The 21,106-nt window shown below is 49.2% G+C and overlaps 1 protein-coding gene across 1 annotated transcript in view; it reads left to right on the top strand.

Moving 5' to 3' along the window:
- The window catches only part of LAMC3 (laminin subunit gamma 3), a 70,305-nt gene extending 51,738 nt beyond the window's left edge, over positions 1-18,567 (top strand). The window contains exons 19-28 of the mRNA XM_004375765.1: positions 281-486; positions 917-993; positions 2,419-2,553; positions 3,765-3,912; positions 5,979-6,128; positions 10,623-10,725; positions 13,411-13,610; positions 14,792-14,938; positions 15,026-15,125; positions 18,317-18,567. Coding sequence (XP_004375822.1) covers positions 281-486; positions 917-993; positions 2,419-2,553; positions 3,765-3,912; positions 5,979-6,128; positions 10,623-10,725; positions 13,411-13,610; positions 14,792-14,938; positions 15,026-15,125; positions 18,317-18,567 — 1,517 coding nt within the window. The remainder of the gene's footprint in view (positions 1-280; positions 487-916; positions 994-2,418; positions 2,554-3,764; positions 3,913-5,978; positions 6,129-10,622; positions 10,726-13,410; positions 13,611-14,791; positions 14,939-15,025; positions 15,126-18,316) is intronic.
- The last annotated feature ends 2,539 nt before the right edge of the window (positions 18,568-21,106 follow it).

Consider the following 21,106-nt stretch of genomic DNA (forward strand, 5'->3'; position numbering starts at 1 on the left):
AATTTTTTGTGGCGGCCCTAGAAGGCCTGGGTTCCTTCCAGTCCCTTGTTTGTGGCTGACTTACTGCTGGACCTTGGGTCATGACTTGCCTTCTCTCGGCCTCAGCCTCTGCATCTATAAAATGTGGAAGCTTTGGCTTTGGAATTCGAGGTGCTCAGGGCTGGTGATGGGGTTAAGCTGTGCCCAGAGGAGGGTGGTGTGCACAGATGGGGGTTCCTGGCATGGGGGCTTTAGTGTAAAATCCGGACCACTCTGACCTAGGGCTGTGGGCTTCCTCCAGGGTCCCGGGAAGCCTTCCTGGAGCAGATGACGAACCTCGAGGGTTCTGTGAAGGCTGCCCAGGAGCAGCTGCGGGTGCTGAGCAGGAGTGCCCGCTGTACCCAGGCCAGAGCTGAGAAGACCTGTGTCCAGCTGGCTGATATGGCGGCGGTGCTGGAGTCCTCAGAGGAGGAGATTCTACATGCGGCCACCATTCTTTCATCTCTGGTACCCCAGGGCCCCCCCCCCCAAGCCTCACCGTTGAGCTTGGTCATTGAAAGGGACTATGGACAGCAGCGAGAGAATAGGTCCTTGCCCAGCCCTGCTGTTGACCTGGTGACCTTGGGCATACCTCTCCCCTTGCCTAAGGCTCACGTTCCTCATCTGCAAAAGGGGGATTATATAGTGGCTCCTCCTGTGTCAATTCAGGGAGGTAGCCTTTACACAGAATAAGGCACCTGCTGGGTTGACAGTGAGTGCTCAGTAAGTGGTCAGCGACATTATCATTATGTTCACATTCTAGGACCCCGCTCACCAGATGCTGACTTTGGGGCTGGCTTTGTGCGTTTATAAAATGACTGACTCTGTCCAGTTTGGCCCAGAGCCCTGCAGGCATGGGCCATCAATTTCTTCCTCTTTTCCTTTTTTTTATTTAAAGGCGATTCCTCAGGAAGGTCCCAGCCAGCTCACCAACTGGAGCCAGCTGGCCACAGAGGCACGAGCTCTAGCCAGGAGGTGAGCCCCAAGGCCCCAGGGTGTGGTGAGGCCTTGCCCACTCAATCTTCTAGGGAGCTGGAGCCCTTCTCCAGGGGTTTCCAGGGGCAGGGTCGCCCACATGTGCTCCAACGCTGGGAGTGGAATCAGATGATTACAAGAGCTTCCTGGTATAGGTGGAAATGTCACCATTCATGGGAAGGAGAGGTGTGTTGGGGCAGCATGAGCCCAGAGACACCCTGTGGTGGGAGGAGCAAGCCTAGGTTGACTGCGTTTTTTTATAACAGCTTTGTTGAGATAGAATTCACATACCATGCAATTCACCCTTTTAAAATATACAATTTGAGGTCTTTCAAGTATATTCAGAGTTGTACAACCATCACAATTTTATAACATTTTTATTACTCCAGGAGAGATCCTATTCTCATTAGCAGTCACTCTCCATTTTCCTCCTCAGCTTCCCCCCTTTCATCCCCCCTAGCAGCGCTAAAAACAAAAATCAAACCAACTTGTTGTTCTCAAGTCAATTCCAACTCATAGCAACCCTATAGGACAGGGCAGAACTGCCCCATAGGGTTTCCAAAGAGCAGCTGGTGGATTCAAACTATTGACCTTTCGGTTAGCAGCCAAACACTTAACCACTGCACCACCAGGGCTCCTCTCTAGTGGCCCTAGGGAACCACTAATCTACTTTCTGTCTCTATGGATTTGTCTGTTTGGACATTTCACATAAATGGAATCATACAATATGTGGTATTTTGTGACGAGCTTCTTCCATATAGCATGTTTACAAGATTCACTCATGTTGTAGCAGGAATCAGAACTTAATTTCCTTTATGGCCAAATAATATTCCATAGTATGTATAATACCACATTTTGTTTATCCACCCACCAGTTGGTGGACATTTGGATTTTTCCACCCCCTGCCTTTTAAAAAACAGCTCAAGGTTCTACAAGCACAAGGTCTGCAGCAATTGTCCCCTTTCACTATGCTATGAGATCTTAGACTCGTTTAAGTCTTAGACTCATGAGATAACAGGCTCGAAGAAGTTAGGTTGCTTGCTTAAGGACACACAGCTTGTAAGTGATAGAACCAGGATTCAAACCTAGGCTGTCATAACCACTCATTCTTTTATGCTATCTTTACTAGGGTGACCGTATGATTCATTGTCCAAACTGGGATGATTTTACATGTGAAAAAAACAAACAAAAAAACCCTATTAATCATTATGCCAGCACAAAGGCATAAATTACAGGAACAGAGGCGTATGACCCCCTTCATGTCAAGCTCTCCCTGTGTGTCAGGCAGAGAGGTAGAGAACGGGTCCCGGTCCTTTACTTGAGTTGGGATGGCAAGAGGCCCATGCACACAGGGGTGGGAGTTTGGGCCCTAGCCCTCCTGCTGTGTGAGTTCCCGGTGATGGTCAGGTGGATATTTTCACACAGCTACCAGGACGCTGTCACCAAGATCGATGCCACTGCTCGAAGGGCCCTGCTCACCTCCAACACCAGTTACGTGCTCCTCTGGAATCTGGTGGAGGGTAGAGTGGCCATGGAGACCCGGCAGGAACTGGAGGACAGGTGAGACCTCCCTAGGTGGGTGCAGAATCTGGGGGTTGGCCTCTTGGAGCTGACAGGGCCTGGCCAGAGGCTACTGGTTCCAGAACCGGCTTCCTTCCTTGTGTCCTGATGCTCTTGGTGTTTGGTTGGGGTGTCTGGGGCTGCATCCCACTCAGGGTGGAACCATGGGGTCTTGGACCCTCTTGGTGGGGAGTTACAGGGGCCCTCTCATGCCTGGGGAATGCAGCTCAGCCTCTGGAAAGATGGGACAAGAACTGTACCAGGATGGTCCAGAGCAGCGAACCCCTTTTTCTCTCTCCCCTTTGCAGCATCCCTTGAGCCCCACCCCAAGTCATAGCACATCTCCTCTCAGCTTTCTCTGGCACTAGCTTCCCTCTTCTCTGCCTCCGTGACCAGCTTGTTCTGCTTCTCTGCTCTGGGTGGCCCCCTTATATCCCTGTCATTTCAAGGTCAACCCACCAAAGTCTCTGAGCCCCAAGTTAACATTCCTGAAAGAATCTGACTGGTCCAGCTTAGATCAGGTGTTCAGCCCAGAGCCAGTGGGCATGGCTGGTATGAGGTCACATGACTTCCTGCTGGGGCAGTGGGCACTGGCTCTCTGAGAACAGATGAGGGCTGGCAAGGAAGCTGGAGGTCTTCACCCCAGCTGTACCCATAGTATGGGGAGGAGAGCTGGGTGTGGACAACTGGACAGGACAAGGAACCTGTTCTAGTTGGTCTATTTCAGAACTACAGGCCATCAGGGCTAAAGGGGCCCATCAACATCACCCAGTCCATGGGTCTCTATTTACACATGGAGAGTGATATACCTAAGGTCACACTGCAAGGACATGGCCCAGCCAAGACCAAGGCCTGGTCACTATCCTTTGCATAAGACCACAGAGCCCCACCCTGCCCCCATCTTCCTCTTCATGATTCATCCAGAGGAGCCAACCATTTGCCAAATGTGTGATTCCCGAGTGGAAATGAAGTGTGAGGCCTTTCCGAATGGTGTGATTGAATTGAATGAATGAAGAAAGAAGTGGCCCTCCACTGCCTCTCATGTTCATTTGAAAGCTGCAGAATAGCAGCCAGTTTCTGAGGCCAGCTGCTGGCTACCGACCCTGCAGAGGGTGACTGCCAGAGAAGTTGGGAAAACTCCAGCCCGGGGCTGATGGGGAGGAATGGCCCTGTGCCCTGCTCTGTGCGCCATCCTGCCTCTCTCCTTCCAGGTACCAGGAGGTGCAGGCAGCCCAGACAGCGCTGAGCACAGCTGTGGCAGAGGTGCTGCCTGAAGCCAAGAGGGTCCTGGTCTCCGTGCAGCAAGTTGGCACAGATGGAGCCCCAAGCCTTGTCTCGCTGTCTGCCTCAGGAACACTGGTCAGCCCAGCCCGAAGCTCTGCCTGGGGGTTGGATGGGGATCTGGCAGCTGGAGAAACCAGTGGGGCCCAAGCAGAGACAGATAACGTGGTTTATTGTTATTATTTTTTATTAGACTTTTTTTTTAAGAGCAATTTTAGGTTTACAGAAAAATTGTGCAGAAAGTAGAGAGAGTTCCCACATACCCACTCTCCTCATACACACAGTTTCTCCTATCGTGTGTGGTCCATTTGTTACCCTTGGTGAATTATTATTGATACATCATTATTAACTAAAGTCTACAGTCTACATTAGAGTTCACTCTGTTTGGTACCAAACCAAACCAAACCCATTGCCATTGAGTCATTTCCGACACATAGCAACCCTATAGTGCAGAGTAGAACCACCCCATAGAGTTTCCAGGGAGTGGATGGTAGATTTGAACTGCTGTCCTTTTAGTTAGCAGCCGTAGCTCTTAACCACTGCACCACCAGGGCTCCCTGTGTGGTACAGGCCTATGGATTTTGACAAATGCATAGCTTCATGTGTCCAGCATTACAGTATCATACGGAATAGTTTCACTGCCCTAAAAATTCCCTGCACTCCACCTATTCATCCTCCCCCTCCCTCTTGACCTCAGACCCCTGGCAGCCACTGATCTTTTTACTGTCCCTATAGTCTATTTGCCTTTTCCAAAGTGTCGTGTAGTTGGACATGACTTATTTTAACCGACTATAAAGCAGTTGATTAAAATGAGATCATCCACCTATAGAGCTCAGTGGTGTACCTCCTGGCACAGAGTTGGAGCTCAGCCAATCTTTATTGTTGATAGCAATATTGAGACAGGGGCCTCATCTGCATTATACTGGCATTGGCAAAGTCACCAGCACCGAGTGGTGGAGTCAGATGAACATGGGATCAGATCCCAGCTCTGCCACTTTAGCTCCGTGACCTTGGCTGTGACTTTCCCACCCTGAGCCTCAATCACTTGGTCTGTCAGAAGGGGCTTGCCCATTATATTATCCTAGAGCTGCTCCCATGGGAGTGGGCATTCACAAATAATGCAGGTAAAGCACGAGCGGGGCTCTGGCACAGGGTGACCTCGTGCTTGTTGGCTGCCCATCACCCTGCACTCATCTCCTCTGGCCATCAGGGTAGCCTCCAGGAAAAGTCAGGCCCTTCATCCCTCTCAGTAGTCCTGAAATCCTGAGGAAAACTGAGCTTTAAGAAAAGACTAAGCTTGATAGAGTCCCTGGGTGGTACAAACGGTTAACGCACTTAGCTGCTCACTGAAAGGTTGGTGGTTCAAGTCCACCCAGAGATGCCTTGCAAGAAAGACTTGGTGATCTACTTCCAAAAAAATCAGCCATTGAAAACCCTATGAAGCACAGGTCTATTCTGACACACATAGGGTTGCCATGAGTCAGAGTCGACTTGATGACAACTGGTTACTGGTTAAGCTTGCTACAAATGCATTTGGGGGCAAAACCTGACCCTGAATGGCCTAAGACTATTTCTTCCTGGTCTTTGCTTGTCCCACTGCACATGAGGGGCAATACCCAAGTATCGTGTGTTTGCTTCTGAGTGCTGCCTCAGATCCTGCTGGTGTGTTCAGTGCAGTAGCTGCCCAGTCCTGCTTCTCTAATCTCCAGGAAGTTCTGAATTCTGAAGTACAGCTGGCCCCAAGGTTTTAGCTAAGGGGTTGTGGACCCGGGCAAGGAGTCTCACTTTACAATGAGGAAAACATACCTTAGTGAGTTGTCCAAAGCCACACAGCTAGAAACTGGTGGGGCTGGAATTTGAGTCTAAAGTAACAGGCTCCCCAGTTGGGCTCTCTTGCCCTGGCTTCTCTGCCTCCCAAGTCCACATTCAGCCCCCTCCCCAGTTCCCCTGCCCCTGGTGCTGCTGATGTGTCTGGGGCACCAGGGAGGCTTTCAGCAGGGAGAAGGCTTGGGTTCTGGACCAGCAGCCAGGAGCTGACCCTCAGCCACAGCCCAGCAAGGCACCTCTCGCCCACCCGAGTAGAGGGTCTGCCCTGCGGTTCTTACTGTGAGACCCTACTTGAGCCTCGTCCCATTTCCCTGCAGCCTCAGAAGACCCTGGCCCACAACCTGGGCCTGAAGGTGCAGACCCTGGAGAAGACAGTTACAGCGAGGGAGCATGTGACCACCAAGGCTGTCCAAGACCTCCAGGCCACCGCCCAGGAGGTGCTGCAGAAGACGGAACCCCTCACACAGGTTTGAAGCAGGGCACCTGGGGGAGGACTGCCGCAGGTGATCTGGGGGCTCGGGGATTGCAGGACAGGGAGGAGCAAAGGCAGGAAGTAGCTCTTTCCAATGCCTCCCCCAAAACTCCAGAGAACCTCAGAGGCAGCCAGAACCAAGGCAGGAGTTGTGATTTCCTGAGATTAAGGGAGTGAAGATATGAGAGGAGGGTGGGTGGGGACAGGCAGGCAGACAGCAGCACCAGGAACTTCCAGGACCACGCCCTACCCTTACTCAGCATCCGTTACAACTGGGATGGCTCTTCATTCACTCAGCAAATATTTAGTGAGCACCTACGTTGAGCCATCACTGGGACTCATACCACCACACCACAGTTTGACATTTACAGTCTAGCAGAGGAATCATGGAATTCAAGAATTACAGGGTGGATTTAGTCTAGTTCAGTGGTTTCCAACCTATTAAAATATAAAGGCCCCCTTTTAAAAATTATTTTTAAGTTTTCACTTGGAAATAAATTTAGACTCACAAAAAAGTAGCAAAAAGAGTATAAATAATTTCCATATACAGGCATACCTTGGAGATATTGCGGGTTTGGTTCCAGATCACTGCTATAAAGTGAATATTGCAATAAAGCGAGTCACACGAGTTTTTTGGCTTCCCAGTGCATATGAAAGTTACGTTTACACTATACTGCAAGTCTGTTAAGTGTGCAATAGCATTATGTCTAAAAAAACAATGTACATACCATAATTAAAAAATACTTTATTGCAGGTCGAGAAGGGAGAGTGTTGACATGTAGTAGGGTTGTTAACCAATGTCATAAAACAATATGTGTATTGACTGTTTAATGAGAAACTATTTGTTCTGTAAACCTTCACCTAAAGTACAATTAAAAAAAAATTCTTTATCGCTAAAAAATGCTAACCATCATCTGAGCCTTCAGTGAGCTGTAGTCTTTTTGCTCCTGGAGGGTCTTGCCTCCATGCTGACGGCTGCTGACTGATCAGGGTGGTGGTTGCTGAAGGTTGGGGTGGCTGTGGCAATTTCTTAAAATAAGACAACAGTGAAGTTTGCCACATCGACTGACTCTTCTTTCCATGAAAGTTTTCTCTGTAGCATGCGATGCTATTTGTTAGCATTTTACCCACAGTAGAACTTCTTTTGAAATTGGAATCAATCCTCTTAAGCTCTGCCACCGCTTTATCAACCAAGTTTATGTAATATTCTAAATTCTTTGTTGTCATTTCAAAAATGTTCACAGCGTCTTCACCAGGAGTAGATTCCGTCTCAAGAAACCACTTTCTTTGCTCCATAAGAAGCAACTCCTTTTCTGTTGCCTTAGTTATCTAGTGCTGCTATAACAGAAAAACCACAAGTGGATGGCTTTAACAAACAGAAATTTATTCTCTTGCACTCTGGGAGGCTAGAAGTCCAAATTCAGGGTGCCAGCTCCAGGGAGAGGTTTTAGCTCTCTGTCGGCTCTGGGGGAAAGTCCTTGTCATCAATCTTTCCCTGGTCTAGGAGCTTCTCAGTGTAGGGCCTCGGGTCCAAAGAACTAGCTTCCCTCCTGGTTATTCATTCTTGGTGGTATGAGGTCCCTCTCCTCTCTCCTCACTTTTCTCTTTTATATCTCAAAAGAGACTGACTCAAGATACAACCTAATCCTGTAGATTGAGTCCTGCCTCATTAACATAACTGCCTCTAATCCTGCCTCGTTAACAACATAGAGGTTATTTAGGATTTACAACGGATAGGATAATCACATCAGATCACAAAATGGTCGACAACCACACAATACTGGGAATCATGGCCTAGCTAAGTTGACACCCATTTTGGGAGGACACGATTCAATCCATAACATCTGTTAAAGTTTTATCATGAGATTGTAGCAATTCAGTCACATCCTCAGGCTCCACTTCTAATTCTAGTTCTCTTTCTATTTCTACCACATCTGCAGTTACTTTCTCTACTGAAGTCTTGAACCCCTCAAAGTCATCCGTGAGGGTTGGAGTCAACTTCTTCCAAACTCCTGTTAATGTTGATATTTTGACCTTCTCCCATGAATCACAAATGGTTCTTAATGGTATCTAGAATAGCGAATCCTTTCCAGAAGGTTTTCAATTTACTTTGCCCAGATTCAGCAGAGGAATCACTGATGACAGCTATAGCCTTACAAAACGTATTTCTTAAATAATAAGACAAAAGTTGAAATTACTCCTTGATCCATGGGCTGCAGAATGGATGTTGTGTTAGCAGCCATGAAAACATTAATCTCCTTGTACATCTCCATCAGACAGAGCTCTTGGGCAATCAGGTGCATTGTCAATCAGCAGTAATATTTTGAAAGGAATCTTTTTTTTCTGAGCAGTAGATCTCAACATGGGCTTAAAATATTCAGTAAACCATGTTGTAAACATATGTGCTGTCATCCAGGCTTTGTTGTTCCATTTATAAAGCACAGGCGGAGTAAATTTAGCATAATTCTTAAGGTCCTTAGGATTTTCCGAATGGCTTCAACTTAAAGTCACCAGCTGCATTAGCCCCTAACGAGAGAGTCAGCCTGTCCTCTGAAGCCAGGCATTGACTTCTCCTCTCTAGCTATGAAAGTGGTAGATGACATCCTCTTCCAATACAAGGCTGTTTAGTCTACATTGAAAATCTTGCTACTGCTTTACCTTAAACTTTTATGTTATAGAGATACCTTCTTTCCTTAAACCTCATGAACCAACCTCTGCTAGCTTCAAACTTTTCTTCTGCAGCTTCCTCACCTCTCTCAGCCTTCATACAATTCAAGAGAGTTAGGGTCTTACTCTGGATTAGGCTTTGGCTTAAGGGAATGTTGTTGCTGGTTTAATCTTATATCCAGACAACTAGAACTTTCTCCATATCAGCAATAAGGCTGTTTCGCTTTCTTATCGTTCTTGTGTTCTTTGGAGTAGCACTTTTTTAAAAAATGTGCTTTAGTTGAAGGTTTACAGAACAAACTAGTTTCTCACTAGACAATTAATACACATATGGTTTTGTGACATTGGTTGCCAACCCTGTGATGTGTCAACACTCTCGCCTTCTCGACCTTGGGTTACCCATTTCCATTCGTCCAGCTTTCCTGTCCCTTCTGCCTTCTCGTCCTTGCCCCTGGGCTGATGTGCCCATTTACTTTCATAGACATGGTTGAGCTACATGTATTATAGTTTGTTTTATGGGCCTGTCTAATCTTTGGCTAAAGGGTGAACCTCAGGGGTGACTTCATTACTGAGTTGAAAGAGTGTCCGCGGGCTATACTTTCAGGGTTTCTCCAGTCTCTGTCAGACCAGTAAGTCTGGTCTTTTTTTGTGAGTTTGAATTTTGTTCTACATTTTTCTCCAGCTCTGTCCAGGACCTTCTATTGTGATCCCTATTAGAGCAGTTGGTGGTGGTAGCCGGCCACCATCTAGTTGTGCTGGACTCAGTCTTGGGGAGGCTGTGGTAGTTGAGGTCTGTTAGTCCTTTGGACTAATCTTCCCCCTTGTGTCATTGGTTTGCTTTATTCTCCCTTGCTCCAAACAGGGCAGGACCAGTGGATTATCTTAGACGGACACTTACAAGCTTTTAAGGCCCCAGGCGCTACTCACCAAAGTAGAATGTAGAACATTTTCTTTATAAACTATGTTATGCCAGATGAGCTAGATGTTTCCCTGGAGTAGTACTTTCAATTTCCTTCAAGAGGTTTTCCTTTGCATTCACAGTTTGGCTAATTGGCGCAAGAGGCCTAGTTTTAGCCTATCCCAGTGTTCGACATATCTTCCTCACTAAGCTTAATCATTTCTAGCTTTCAAATGTAAAATGGTACAATCACTTTGGAAATCAATTTGGTGTTTCCTTAAAAAGCTTGAAACAGAAGTACCATACGATCCAGCAATCCCGCAGCTGTTCAGAGAGCCGAAGCATAGTCGGGCCGAGATTCCAGGTGTGCAGATGACTGCCTGCCCAGTGGTCTCCCAGTTCGCGATGATGTTCCCACCTTTCTCCTATCCTTCTTCCTGTCCTGCAAATGTTCAAGGCTCCCTCACTGGCTCATCATTTGCTGGCTGTTCTTAAATACCTAGTCTACACTAGTTTACTGGGGAGAAGAAAGGGCCTGGCAATCTACTTCCAAATACTAGCCATTGAAAATCCTATAGAGCATAGCTCTACTCTGAGGTCACCGTGAGTCAGAATCGGTTCAACGGCAACTGGTTTAGTTTACTGGGAGTTGGGAAGAAACTAATTTTCTGAGAGTAAAAGTTGCCTAATAAACAGATTCACTATTTGTGCTCCAGGTTTCTCTGAGCTCTTCTGAGACAGGTAATGTCTTGGGTGACACATTCAAGGGTTTAACATTTGTATAATAAAATAAATCAGGTGCTTCTGGCAAGCAGTGTCAGTACTTTGGTGAAATTTTGGGAACCCACATGTGAGTTTGGTGTCCACCTGACCAGTGTTCAGGTGGTCAGTTGAGCTGAAGCCTCTCTGTTCTCCTCTGCACAGCTGCACCAGGAGGCCAGAGCCACCCTGAAGCAGGCTTCCTCGTCCGTCCAGGCCGCCACAGTAACCACCATGGGAGCCAGGACTCTGCTGGCTGACCTGGAAGGTATGAGTGCCCACATGTACCCATGACAGGCACCCAGAATCTCGCCTTAGCCAGAGCAGGCTTGGCTGCAGGGGACAGAAGTCCATTCCCTCCACCTCTCAGGACCTCTGCCACACCTGCTCATCTCTCCTGCCTCACAGACCACTCACTTGGGGACTTGCCCATGTGACCATTCCTTCCAAGCCCCGGTGTTAGCAGACCACAGTACAGAGTCCCTCAGGACCAAATGTGAAGAGAATCTGATGCTGTCAGCTGTCCACCCCTGATCCGGTCCACTCTGGCCAGGATCAGATTACCTGGTACAAATATGGCTGCCCTGGTCCAGTCTCCAGTTGGGGCTGAGAGGAGAGAAAGGGAGAGGGTATGTACTGATGCTAATCCAGGTCTACTTTGAGCTTTGGGCAAATGAGGCCAAGTGCCCCCATTTTACAGATAGGTAGACTGAAGAAAGGAATTAATGTACATCCCCAGGTCATAACTGAGCCAGGAGTAGAAACCAGCCAGTATTACATTTCTCGGCCTCAGTGTCCCCCGAGTAATGGGCTTCTGAGAAGCTTTCTTTGCTTCAGAGAGAAGTCCACCCCGTTTATTTGTGGCTCTGTACCAAAGCGCTGGGTAAGGCAGAAGTGCACCCTGAGCCCCAGATGAAGCCTCTGTTGTCTTCTTGGATTTGCAGTCTCCCCACTACCCTCTACCCCGTCACCTATCAGTGACGTAGATGCAGCCAAAGACCCAGGCCCTCCAGGGCAGAAGGTGAGCTGGCCAGTGCCTCCTAGTCACCGTTTCCTTGGCAGACTGAAGTCCTAGTCACCCACTGGTGGGGGGCATCTGATGGGAAAGGTGTGGACATGCTTTTGCACCTCTGAAGTGGTGTTTAGGAAAATTATATATATAGTGATGAATGTTAGGATTTTAGAACATTAGAATTATTTAGTTAGCCATTAGTTGCCGTCAAGTTGATTCCAACTTAACAACAACCCTATGTAGGCAGAGTAGACCTGTACCATAGGGTTTTCAAGGCTGTGATATTTATGGAAGTAGATCACCAGGCCTGTCTCCCAAGGTGCCACTAGGTGGATTCAAACCACCAACCTTTTGTCTGGTAGCTGGGTGCTTACCAGTTTGCACCAAGGAGCCCTGGTGGTGCAGCGGTTAAGCGCTTGGCTGCTAACTGAAAGGTTGGCAACTCGAGCCCAACCTTTGGGAGAAAGACCTAGAGATCTCCTTCTGTAAAAATCACAGCCTAGGAAACCCTATGGAGCAATTCTGCTGTGTCACGTGGGGTCGACAGCACACAACAACAACATTAGAATTATGAGGGCTCTTAAAGTCATCTTCTGCAACCCCACACCAGGCAAGAGGCTCTCCACCCTCAGCTTGCCTACCTACAGCCACAGGTGTTGACCATCTCACACAGGATCGCCCTTTCATCGCTGGATGGCTTTAAGAATGAGAATACTGTTACATGTTCTGAACAGAAAGTCGTCTCCCTGGGGCTGTGCAGTAGTCCACATGAGGACTAACTATGATCCTCTAACCCCAGCCTCTTGTTTCCATTCGTACTCCATTTCAGAGACACCTCCTCTTACCACCAGTTAGCATGTGCTCGGTTCTTGTTCAGGATAAAAGGAATGTAGAGATGCTTTTCTCAGGGTGTGGCCTGTGGTCCCCTAGCCTATGATATGCTCTGCCAAGAGAGAGTTTGTGTTCAAATAAGTTTAGGAAATGCTGCGTGCCCTCTGGAGACCTCGTAGTGCACACTTCAGAATATTGAAGGCTCTGAGAAATCTTGTAATAAAGAAACCTGCTTCATTTTATTTAAACTTAATTGATATTTCTCCCTAACATTTATTAACACTCTGTAGAATTAGTGTTCCACAGAATGTACGTTAAGAAACACTAATTTTGTGTACAAAAATCAAAGTAGATCCAATTTTTGGATTATCTTCATGGAACAATTACGTAATATTATGCCCCTAAAGATTAGAAGGCTTGATTCTTTTTAAAATTTGGTTTTGTCTACTGTACTTGGTATTCTTTATGATAAATTTCCCTTAGAATTTGCTGAAAGGAAAAAGTCCCTGTTTCTTTACAAATAGGGAAACTACTTCTTATTAGATAATAAAACCTGTGTTAACTGTAGTTTCCCTTTTTGTCTTGGCTGCTAGGAAGCTCAGAGGTAAACAGTGTATTTGATTCCTGCAACGTCATTATCCTAAGTTTCTGGCACTTCTCACTTCTCTTCCCTTCTTCATCCTCCCAGTTATATATGACTCTTGTTTTTTTCATTTTAATGATCCAATTACTGATTTATCTGTCACTATAAGCTTCCTCAGAGCCTTTTTTTAGAAATAGGTAGAATATAAAAATAAACAACTGGATGGATTAATGCTGTGGTTCCCCACCCCTGTCACCAGCCCAGGCATTGACCATCATTAAATTTCGTGACTTTAATAAGTATCACAATAAAATACAAATCTTTAAAGTTAGGGAGCATTGTATCTCACTCGTTGTTGTTGTGTCTTGGATTAGCCTGAGAAGGTTACACACAGATCTCATGCATCTTGAATCTCCACTCATGTTGTCCAAGGGTCTGGGGTTGCTCAGGCATCTGCCAGTGACCACCTGGCAGGCCCCTGAGGTGTGAGCCCAGCTCTCCTGACAAAGCCTCAGCTGGATTTGCAGGAATGAAGCTGCAGTTTCCTTGGCCCAAGGACCAGGCCACGCTGAGGAGGAAGGCAGGTGTCATCCGGGACAGGCTCCTTGCAGACATGAAGAAGAAGACCAAGCAGGCAGAAAGGATGCTGGGAAATTCGGCATCTGTCTCCTCCAGTGCCAAGAAGAAGGGCAGAGAAGCAGAGCTGTTGGCCAAGGACAGTGCCAAGGTCAGGGTTGCAGATATGGTGGCAGCAGCTTTCCTACCTCTGGCCCTGTGGGAGGACTGTCATATAACAGATACCGTTTTGTAGGACAAACATTGCCCCTGCAGATCTGCCCCATTCCCTGTGTCTGATGCAGAATATTGTTGTTGTTAGGTGCTGTCAAGTCATTTCCGACTCATAACGACTCTAAGTACAACAGAATGAAACACTGCCTGATCCTGCGCCATCCTCGCAATCATTGCTATGTTTGAGCCCATTATTGCAGCCACTGTGTTAATATATCTCAGTGGGGGTCTTCCTCTCTTTCACTGACTCTCTACTCTACCAAGCATGATGTCCTTCTCTAGGGACTGGTCCCTCCCGATAACATGTCCAAAGTACATGAGACAAAGTCTCACCATCCTCACATCTAAGGAGCATGCTGGCTGTACTTCTTCCAAGACAGACTCGTTTGTTCTTCTTGCAGTCCATGGTATATTCAATATTCTTTGCCAACACCATAATTCAAAGGCATCAATTGTTCTTTGGTCTTCCTTATTCCACACTTTTAAGTGCTCAGGGGGTCCCAGGCTCTGAGCTCAGGGGCTTCACATGGGTGACCTTGTTGATTCTTCATGAAATGTCATTGCTGTGCCCATGTTACAGGTGAGGACACTGAGGTCCAAAACATTCAGTAACTTAAATCACCTGACCAGGACTCACACCAGGGTCTGTTTGACTTGACTGCCCAAACCTCTAGGCTTTTCTTTTTTAATTGGGACAAAAATTCTAATGATACGTGTCCCCTGGTGCTGTCGCTGACTTTGGTTGCTCAGGCCCTAAGTAAACTACCTTCACGGTTGTCTAGAGGAAGTACTGGATTTGAAGTAGGAGTCTTGAAGTCTGATTTCTGGTCCTGCCACTTGGACCTTGGCTAGCCCCTGCTCTTTTCTGTGCTTCTGTTTCCTCATCCATGAAATAGTTGGAATTTCTCCTCTGGGGACACATGAGTAGTATCCAGCAATTTACACAGCACCTAGCACCTAGTAGGCTTCCAGTATATATGTGTTAAATGAATGAATTAATGATCTGGTGGACAAGGCGGGTGCCTGATTGGCATTATTGCCACAAGAGCTCTCTACCTACAAAGGCAGAGGACTTACTCCACTCACCTTCTCTCCCTGCCGCTGCCACCCACCCCATAGCTTGCCAAGGCTTTGCTGAGGAAGGGGAAGCAGGAGCAGCGCCGTGCCAGCCAGCTGACCAGCCAGACGAAGGCAACACTCCGCCAGACCTCCCGGCAGGTGCTGGCCTCTGGAGCACGCCAACAGGAGCTTGAGGAAGCTAAGTGGGTATGTTTGCCAAGGCCCCCACCCTATTTCCCCCTAGCCCACAGCCAGGAGTGGGCCACTCATCTGTTCTTAACCTCTCCCCGGAAGGTGGGTGCCGGGCTGAGCGAGATGGAGTGGCAGATCCGGGAGTCACGCATCTCCCTGGAGAAGGACATCAAGGCTTTGTTGGAGCTACTTGCCAGGCTGGGTAAGGAGACTCCGAGGCAGGGTCCAGAACCCCTGGGCCCCTAGGACACCTCTGGGAGCTTTCTGTGAGGCACCCAGACCTGGGGAAGATTTCCTCCTTGTCCTCATCTCCCCGGCTTCCTCTGTCCCCATCCTGTGGTCAATCACAAGCATTAGTACCTGCCCCAGGCCCCCTGTATGAGGCAGGGTGAGTGTCCAGAAGTGAATTCACTTTGAATAACTCTCTGCGTCTCCAGAGGCTTTTGCCTAGCAGGAGAGAGACACACAGAAAACCACCACATACAAGAACAGTGCTATGAACCCAAAAGCGGGTCAATAGTTGGTGAGGAAGGGTCTGAGAAAAAGAGAGAAAACATCAAAGCAGCAAATGTGGCATCAGGGATCAAGTGCTGGCTTTAGAATCAGACAAACTGGGATTCAAGTCTGGCTCTGTTCTTCCTGCCCATGAGACCTTGGGCAAGTCACTCCACCTCTCTGAACCTCACTTCCCCCATCTGTAAAATGAGAGTAACAATGGGGTGATTCAGAAAGTGCTAACCACGGTGCTTGGTACGTGGTGAGAAACTCAGTAAACAGCGATTCTGATGGAGGAGGTAGAACTGGAGATAGACCTTCACAAGGAGACATTTCAGAAGAAGAGGACAGCACCTGCCAAGGCATTTAGGCTCTGGAGGCAATGGTGTGGGGGGTGGGGGGTGGGGGGACAACAGTCAGAGCAGTTGGGCTGAAGTGAACAGCATACACGTTCAGTTTTTATTATTAATAAGAATAGGAAGAATCACCATGTTCTGCATTTTGTCTGGACACCAGGCCTACACTAAGCTATTCACACACATGATCTTATAGAATTCTCGTAATAACCTTTTCAGGTGAGAACTTTTATTCTCTTGCTCGTTTTACAGAAAGCACAGAGAACTTAAACAGCATGACTAGGTTCATACAGCCAGTGAGTCACCTCCATGAGTCAGAGTGCATGCTCGTGGCCATTAGGCTGCCCCTAACTCAAGTACTTGGCACATGCCCCACTCTGGGGGTTGTTGTCCTCACTCGTTACTCATTCGTTCATTCAGCAGACTCTGGGCCTGCACTGTGCTTAACCTGGAGATGTGGGAGTGAACCACACACACCTGGCCCCTGCCCCTGGGAACCCTGGTCTGGGCAGGTACAGCGATGACTATAATGTGAGAATATTCTGAAACTCCTCAAAGGCTGGACTGCTTGAACTTCCCTGTGGGCAGCGAGACCCCTCAAGGTCTTTGCTGGGAGTAGAACTTGCCTTGCCCAGCAGGTCCTCAGCTCCCCTCTGCCTTTTTTTTTTTAAATCTTAAACAACACATGATTATTATCTCACAGTTTCTGCAGGTCAGAAGTGTGGGCATGGATTAGCTGGGTACTTTCCTCAGGGGCTCACAAGGCTGCAATTCAGGCGTTGGCTGGGGCTATGGTCTCATCAGAGGCTCGACTGGGGAAAGAGCTGTTCCAAGCTCCCTTGGGTTGCTGACAAACTTCATTGCCTTGTGGTTGTAGTAGCTGAGCCCTTGTTTTCTTGCTGGTTCTCAGCTGGGGCTTTGGTCAGCTCCTAGAGGCCACCTGTACTCCATGCCATGTGGCCCTCTCACAACATGACAATTTCTCAAAGCCAGCAAGGGAGTCTCTAATATAACCTTATCAAGGAAGTGATGTTCCATCATTTTCGCCATATTCTATCAGAAGCAAGTCACCGGTTCTACCTGCACTCAAGCAGGGGTGGGGATTGTACAAGGGGAGTCACCTTAGGTGTGTCCACCACAAATAAGCATTAAAAAAAACCAGTTCCCTCTAGTTGACTCTGACTCACGATGACCCCAAGTGTGTCAGAGTGGAACTGTGCTCCATAGGGTTTTTTTATTTTTATTTTCTCTTGGTGAAAATATACACAGCAAAACCTGCCCCCATTCCACAGTTTCTGGACACAATGATCAGTGACATTGGTTACGTTCCTCACATTGTGTCAACATTCTCATTATTTCTCTCCTATTGTTTCATTTCCATTTACTTAATTCCCCACCTCCCAACCTTCTCATCTATACTTTAAAATAGCTGTTGGCCCTTTGGTCTTATATAGATTTTTTTTTTTTTAACACAACACTCAAGGATGACAATCTTTACTCTTCAGGCTAACTGTTACATAGTTTAAAGGTGACTTCAGGGAATAGTTTCAATTTCGCCTCTACCTCTTCCTGCCCCCTGGCTTGGCTCTGGCCTGCCCTCTAACTGGCTTTCAATGCCCAGAGGGTCTTGGGGAGCACTGAGGTCCAGCCAAATCCCATGGGGTAGAAGCTTGGGACTCCCGCTCTCCCAGTCTGGCTGAGTTATCCTTCTGTTGAATGTCACACTTCATGACAAGCTTACAATGGCCAGGTGGGAGAGGCAACCTGTGGATTCCATGCCTCCACTGCCACTACCACCACCACTCTTAGTCACCATCACCTCCACTCCCGCCCACCATCATTTCTGCTCCCACCCATCATTGCCACCAATTGTTCACCAGTATGAACTCCAGAGGACCCCTAAGGAGCGCCTGCCCACCCCCTTGTTTTACACCTGGGGATGCTCAGTTAAGTCCTTAACCCCAAGAGATCGTGCTAATACCGCAGGGCCAGGACCAGCACCCCACTGACTGGCTGCCAGGCCTTCAGTCCTTCCTGCCCCATCTGCCGCCCAGCCCTCATTCCGAAGCCAACTTCCCTGGGGCAGAGACATTTCTGTCCAGCCTGGTATCCTTCCACATCCCAGCACACATCCCATGCTTGTAAATGTGGCTCTTGGTGAATTCACACAGCGTGTTCGAGCCAGCAGAAATCATGGGGACCTCTCACACACCATTTTGTGGATGAGGAAACTGGGACTCACTAAGTACCACCCAAGGCTGCCATTTTTAACAATAATAGTAATGATACAACAAAAATTAACAGTGGTCCAGTGTCACCCAGTTGGAGCGTTGCAGAGTCCGTACATGAGCCCTGAGGGATGCCCAGACCCGGTCCTCACCCGCCTCACCACACTGCTCTCTTGGTCCCTGCTTTCTCTGGCAGGCCTCGGGTAGTCAGAATCCTGCAAGATTCAAACTGGGAAGAGTCTCAGGGCTGAATGGGCTCCTGGGGCCCGCAGGGGAGCTGGCCCATGCTGAGACTACACTTTGACCTTCTTCAGGGTCGCTGGATACCCACCAAACCCCAGCCCAGGCTCTGAATGAGACCCAGCAAGCACTGGAGCGCCTGAGGCTTCAACTGGACTCGCCGGGGGCCCTGCAGGGGAAACTGAGGCTGTTAGAGAAGGAGTCTGAGCAACAGGAGCTGCAGATCCAGAACTTTGAGAGTGACCTCGCTGAGATCCGTGCTGACAAGCAGAACTTGGAAGCCATCCTGCACAGCCTACCCGAGAGCTGTGCCAGCTGGCAGTGAGGGCCACCCAGACCTCAGTGCATACTCCCCCACCTGTCCCTGCCATGCATCCAGCCCAGGGCATGCACACACACCCCACAGGTGTACCCACACAGGCACACCCACCAGAGCCTGCTGCTGTCTACCCTCCCCTATGTGAATACTCACATCCCCTCTGAGTCTGTGCCCATAGCAGTGTCCTGCCAGCAGAGTGTGCCTGTACCAGAGTGAGTGTGCACACGCAGTTCACCAAGTAGCCACTGCATGCACGCCCTCATCTGTGTGCACTCCCACCCAGTGTCAATAACGGGTACATGCCTGCACATTCTTATTCCAGAAAGCAGGGACACACGCAGGGCTGGTGCCTGGGAAGCTGAGGGACAGCATCCACAGAGATCTGGGATGGGTTCAGCAACAGCCAGAGAGCCAAGTCCCAGAGGGACCTGTCTGTCCTACTGCAAACCTCCCCCGCCCCCGCCACACACACACACCCGTCAGCCACCACGCACACCCTGCAGCTCTGCACAGCCAAGGGACCAGACAGGCCAAGGAACGCAAGCATCTCCTAGGAGGTTTCTCAGCAGTAGAACCTAAGCCCAGGCATTCCTGAGGCTGTGGTGCAGACTGCTAGGCTGGCCAGGGGCAAAGCCGACCCCTGGCAGGGGTGTCATTGGCTTCATCAGCTGCCTCACTCTCAGGACCCTGGGACTGGACCAGGCTCACCAAAGGAATTGCCCTGCCCTGGGCCTTTCAGCCTGGGGCCTGTCCAAAGAGTTGAGACTACAGGGGCCTGAGGGGCTCAGATAGGTTTACCAGGACTACCCCTTTGTGACACATACACACACACACACACACACACCCACTGACCCTGGTTGGCCTTTGAATGATACTTCCCCAACAGTCTGCTACCAGGAAGGCTGCCAGGGGTGGGGAGCCCTGGCTGATATTCTAGTTTGTCTTGCCTGGGGAATCCTCCAGTGGCCAGCCCTGTGCCCGCCTCTGGCCAGGAGTCGCAGCAATTCCTCCTGGCACTTCCTCCTCCCCCTTTCCAGGGCCGTCTTCCAACAGACACCAGGCTGCTTGGTCTTGGTGCTGGGAGCCCACTTCCATGGCTCCTCCTATCCTACTTACAAGTGTACCCCATTCCCCAAAGTGCATCTGGGGCTAGAGGGGACAGGTGGCAGTGCAGAGCTCTTCTGATTAACATGGAAATAAAAGACCTCTTTGCTGAGCTGGGCGTGTGTCTTTGATCCTTCCATGCTGGTTGAAGTCCTGGCTGTGGGTGCAGACAACGCCACCCAGGATGCATACTTACACCCCACCCACACAGAGCCCGGGGCAGGGCGCACACAGGAGCACACCTGAGTGTGAGCACATACCCAGTGCCCAGGGAGTACATGGAGGATGTCCCAGTGCCCCCCCTCAGTTCACAGGTTTGCCAGTGACTCTTCCCACTGGTGGGCTTTGCAGGGTTCATATGACCAACAGCACAGTCGTCTTCTCCTCTCTGCTCTGGGGGCTCATCAGTCAAAGTCTAGGGGCTAGGAGAGTTTATGGCGAGGGGAAGGGGGAGAAGGGGAGCCTCAGCCTGGAGACATTGAGACAGAAAACGGTGAACTCAACCAAGTGACACAGTGGGGGCCAGGGAGGACACCAGTGAGGAAAGAGGGAAGGCCACATAGAGGAGGAGGAGGAGGGCTTTAGCCAGGCTCCAAGGGTGGGGAGACAGAGGAAGGAAACATTCCAGGCAAGAAGGTGGGCAGCAGACCAGGGTGTGCAGGGTGGGAGCCCAGCCTGCTGCAGCACGGGGTCACACTGAGAAGCCAGGGCGAGAGTATGGAGTCACAAGGACCAGACCCCTCCCAAGGTGGTGTAAGCAGAAAAGAGTTCATTGGGAGGACACGGGAGGGTCTCCTGGAAACCTAGGGCAGAAAGGCTGCCAGGCCTCCTCAGAGACTGCCTGGGCGGCCTGGCCATGGCTGCAAGGGACAGGCGACCTCCCTTCCCCTCCCTTAGGTCTCTGCCTCTGCTTCCTTCATTTTTCTCCGCAGAGGAGCTCTCTTTGCCTTTCTTCCACTTGGTGCAGAGGACCCCTTACTGCCCTCCACTGCGACTCCCCCCACCATGACCCTCAGGTTTATGTATCATCAGTCCAAGTGCTTGACAGAGACAAGCTGGAAACACCATCCCGATTCCAGCTTCCCAGGAGAGGGGATCCACTTGACCCCTTGTTCAGGTCTGTTCCTTCCATTCAGAACAATGCTCATCTCTAGGGCTAGGAAGAAGCTCTGGTCAACAATGGTTAAGCGCTTGGCTGCTAACGGAAAGCTCAGTGGTTTGAACCCACCAGCCGCTCTGCAGGAGAAAGATGTGGCCATCTGCTTCTGTAAAGACTACAGCCTCGGTGTTTAGTGCTTCTGTTCTACCTCCTAGTTCATTGAGTAGTTCCTCAGGGTCTTAAAAGCTTGTAAGTGGCCATCCAAGGCATAAGTGGTCTCTATTCACTGGAGCAACAGAGGAAGAAAGAGAGTCAGGAATAGGAGGAGGATATGGAATGTAT

This window comes from Trichechus manatus, unplaced genomic scaffold (assembly GCF_000243295.1).
Source record: "Trichechus manatus latirostris isolate Lorelei unplaced genomic scaffold, TriManLat1.0 scaffold00038, whole genome shotgun sequence".
NCBI lineage: Eukaryota > Metazoa > Chordata > Mammalia > Sirenia > Trichechidae > Trichechus > Trichechus manatus.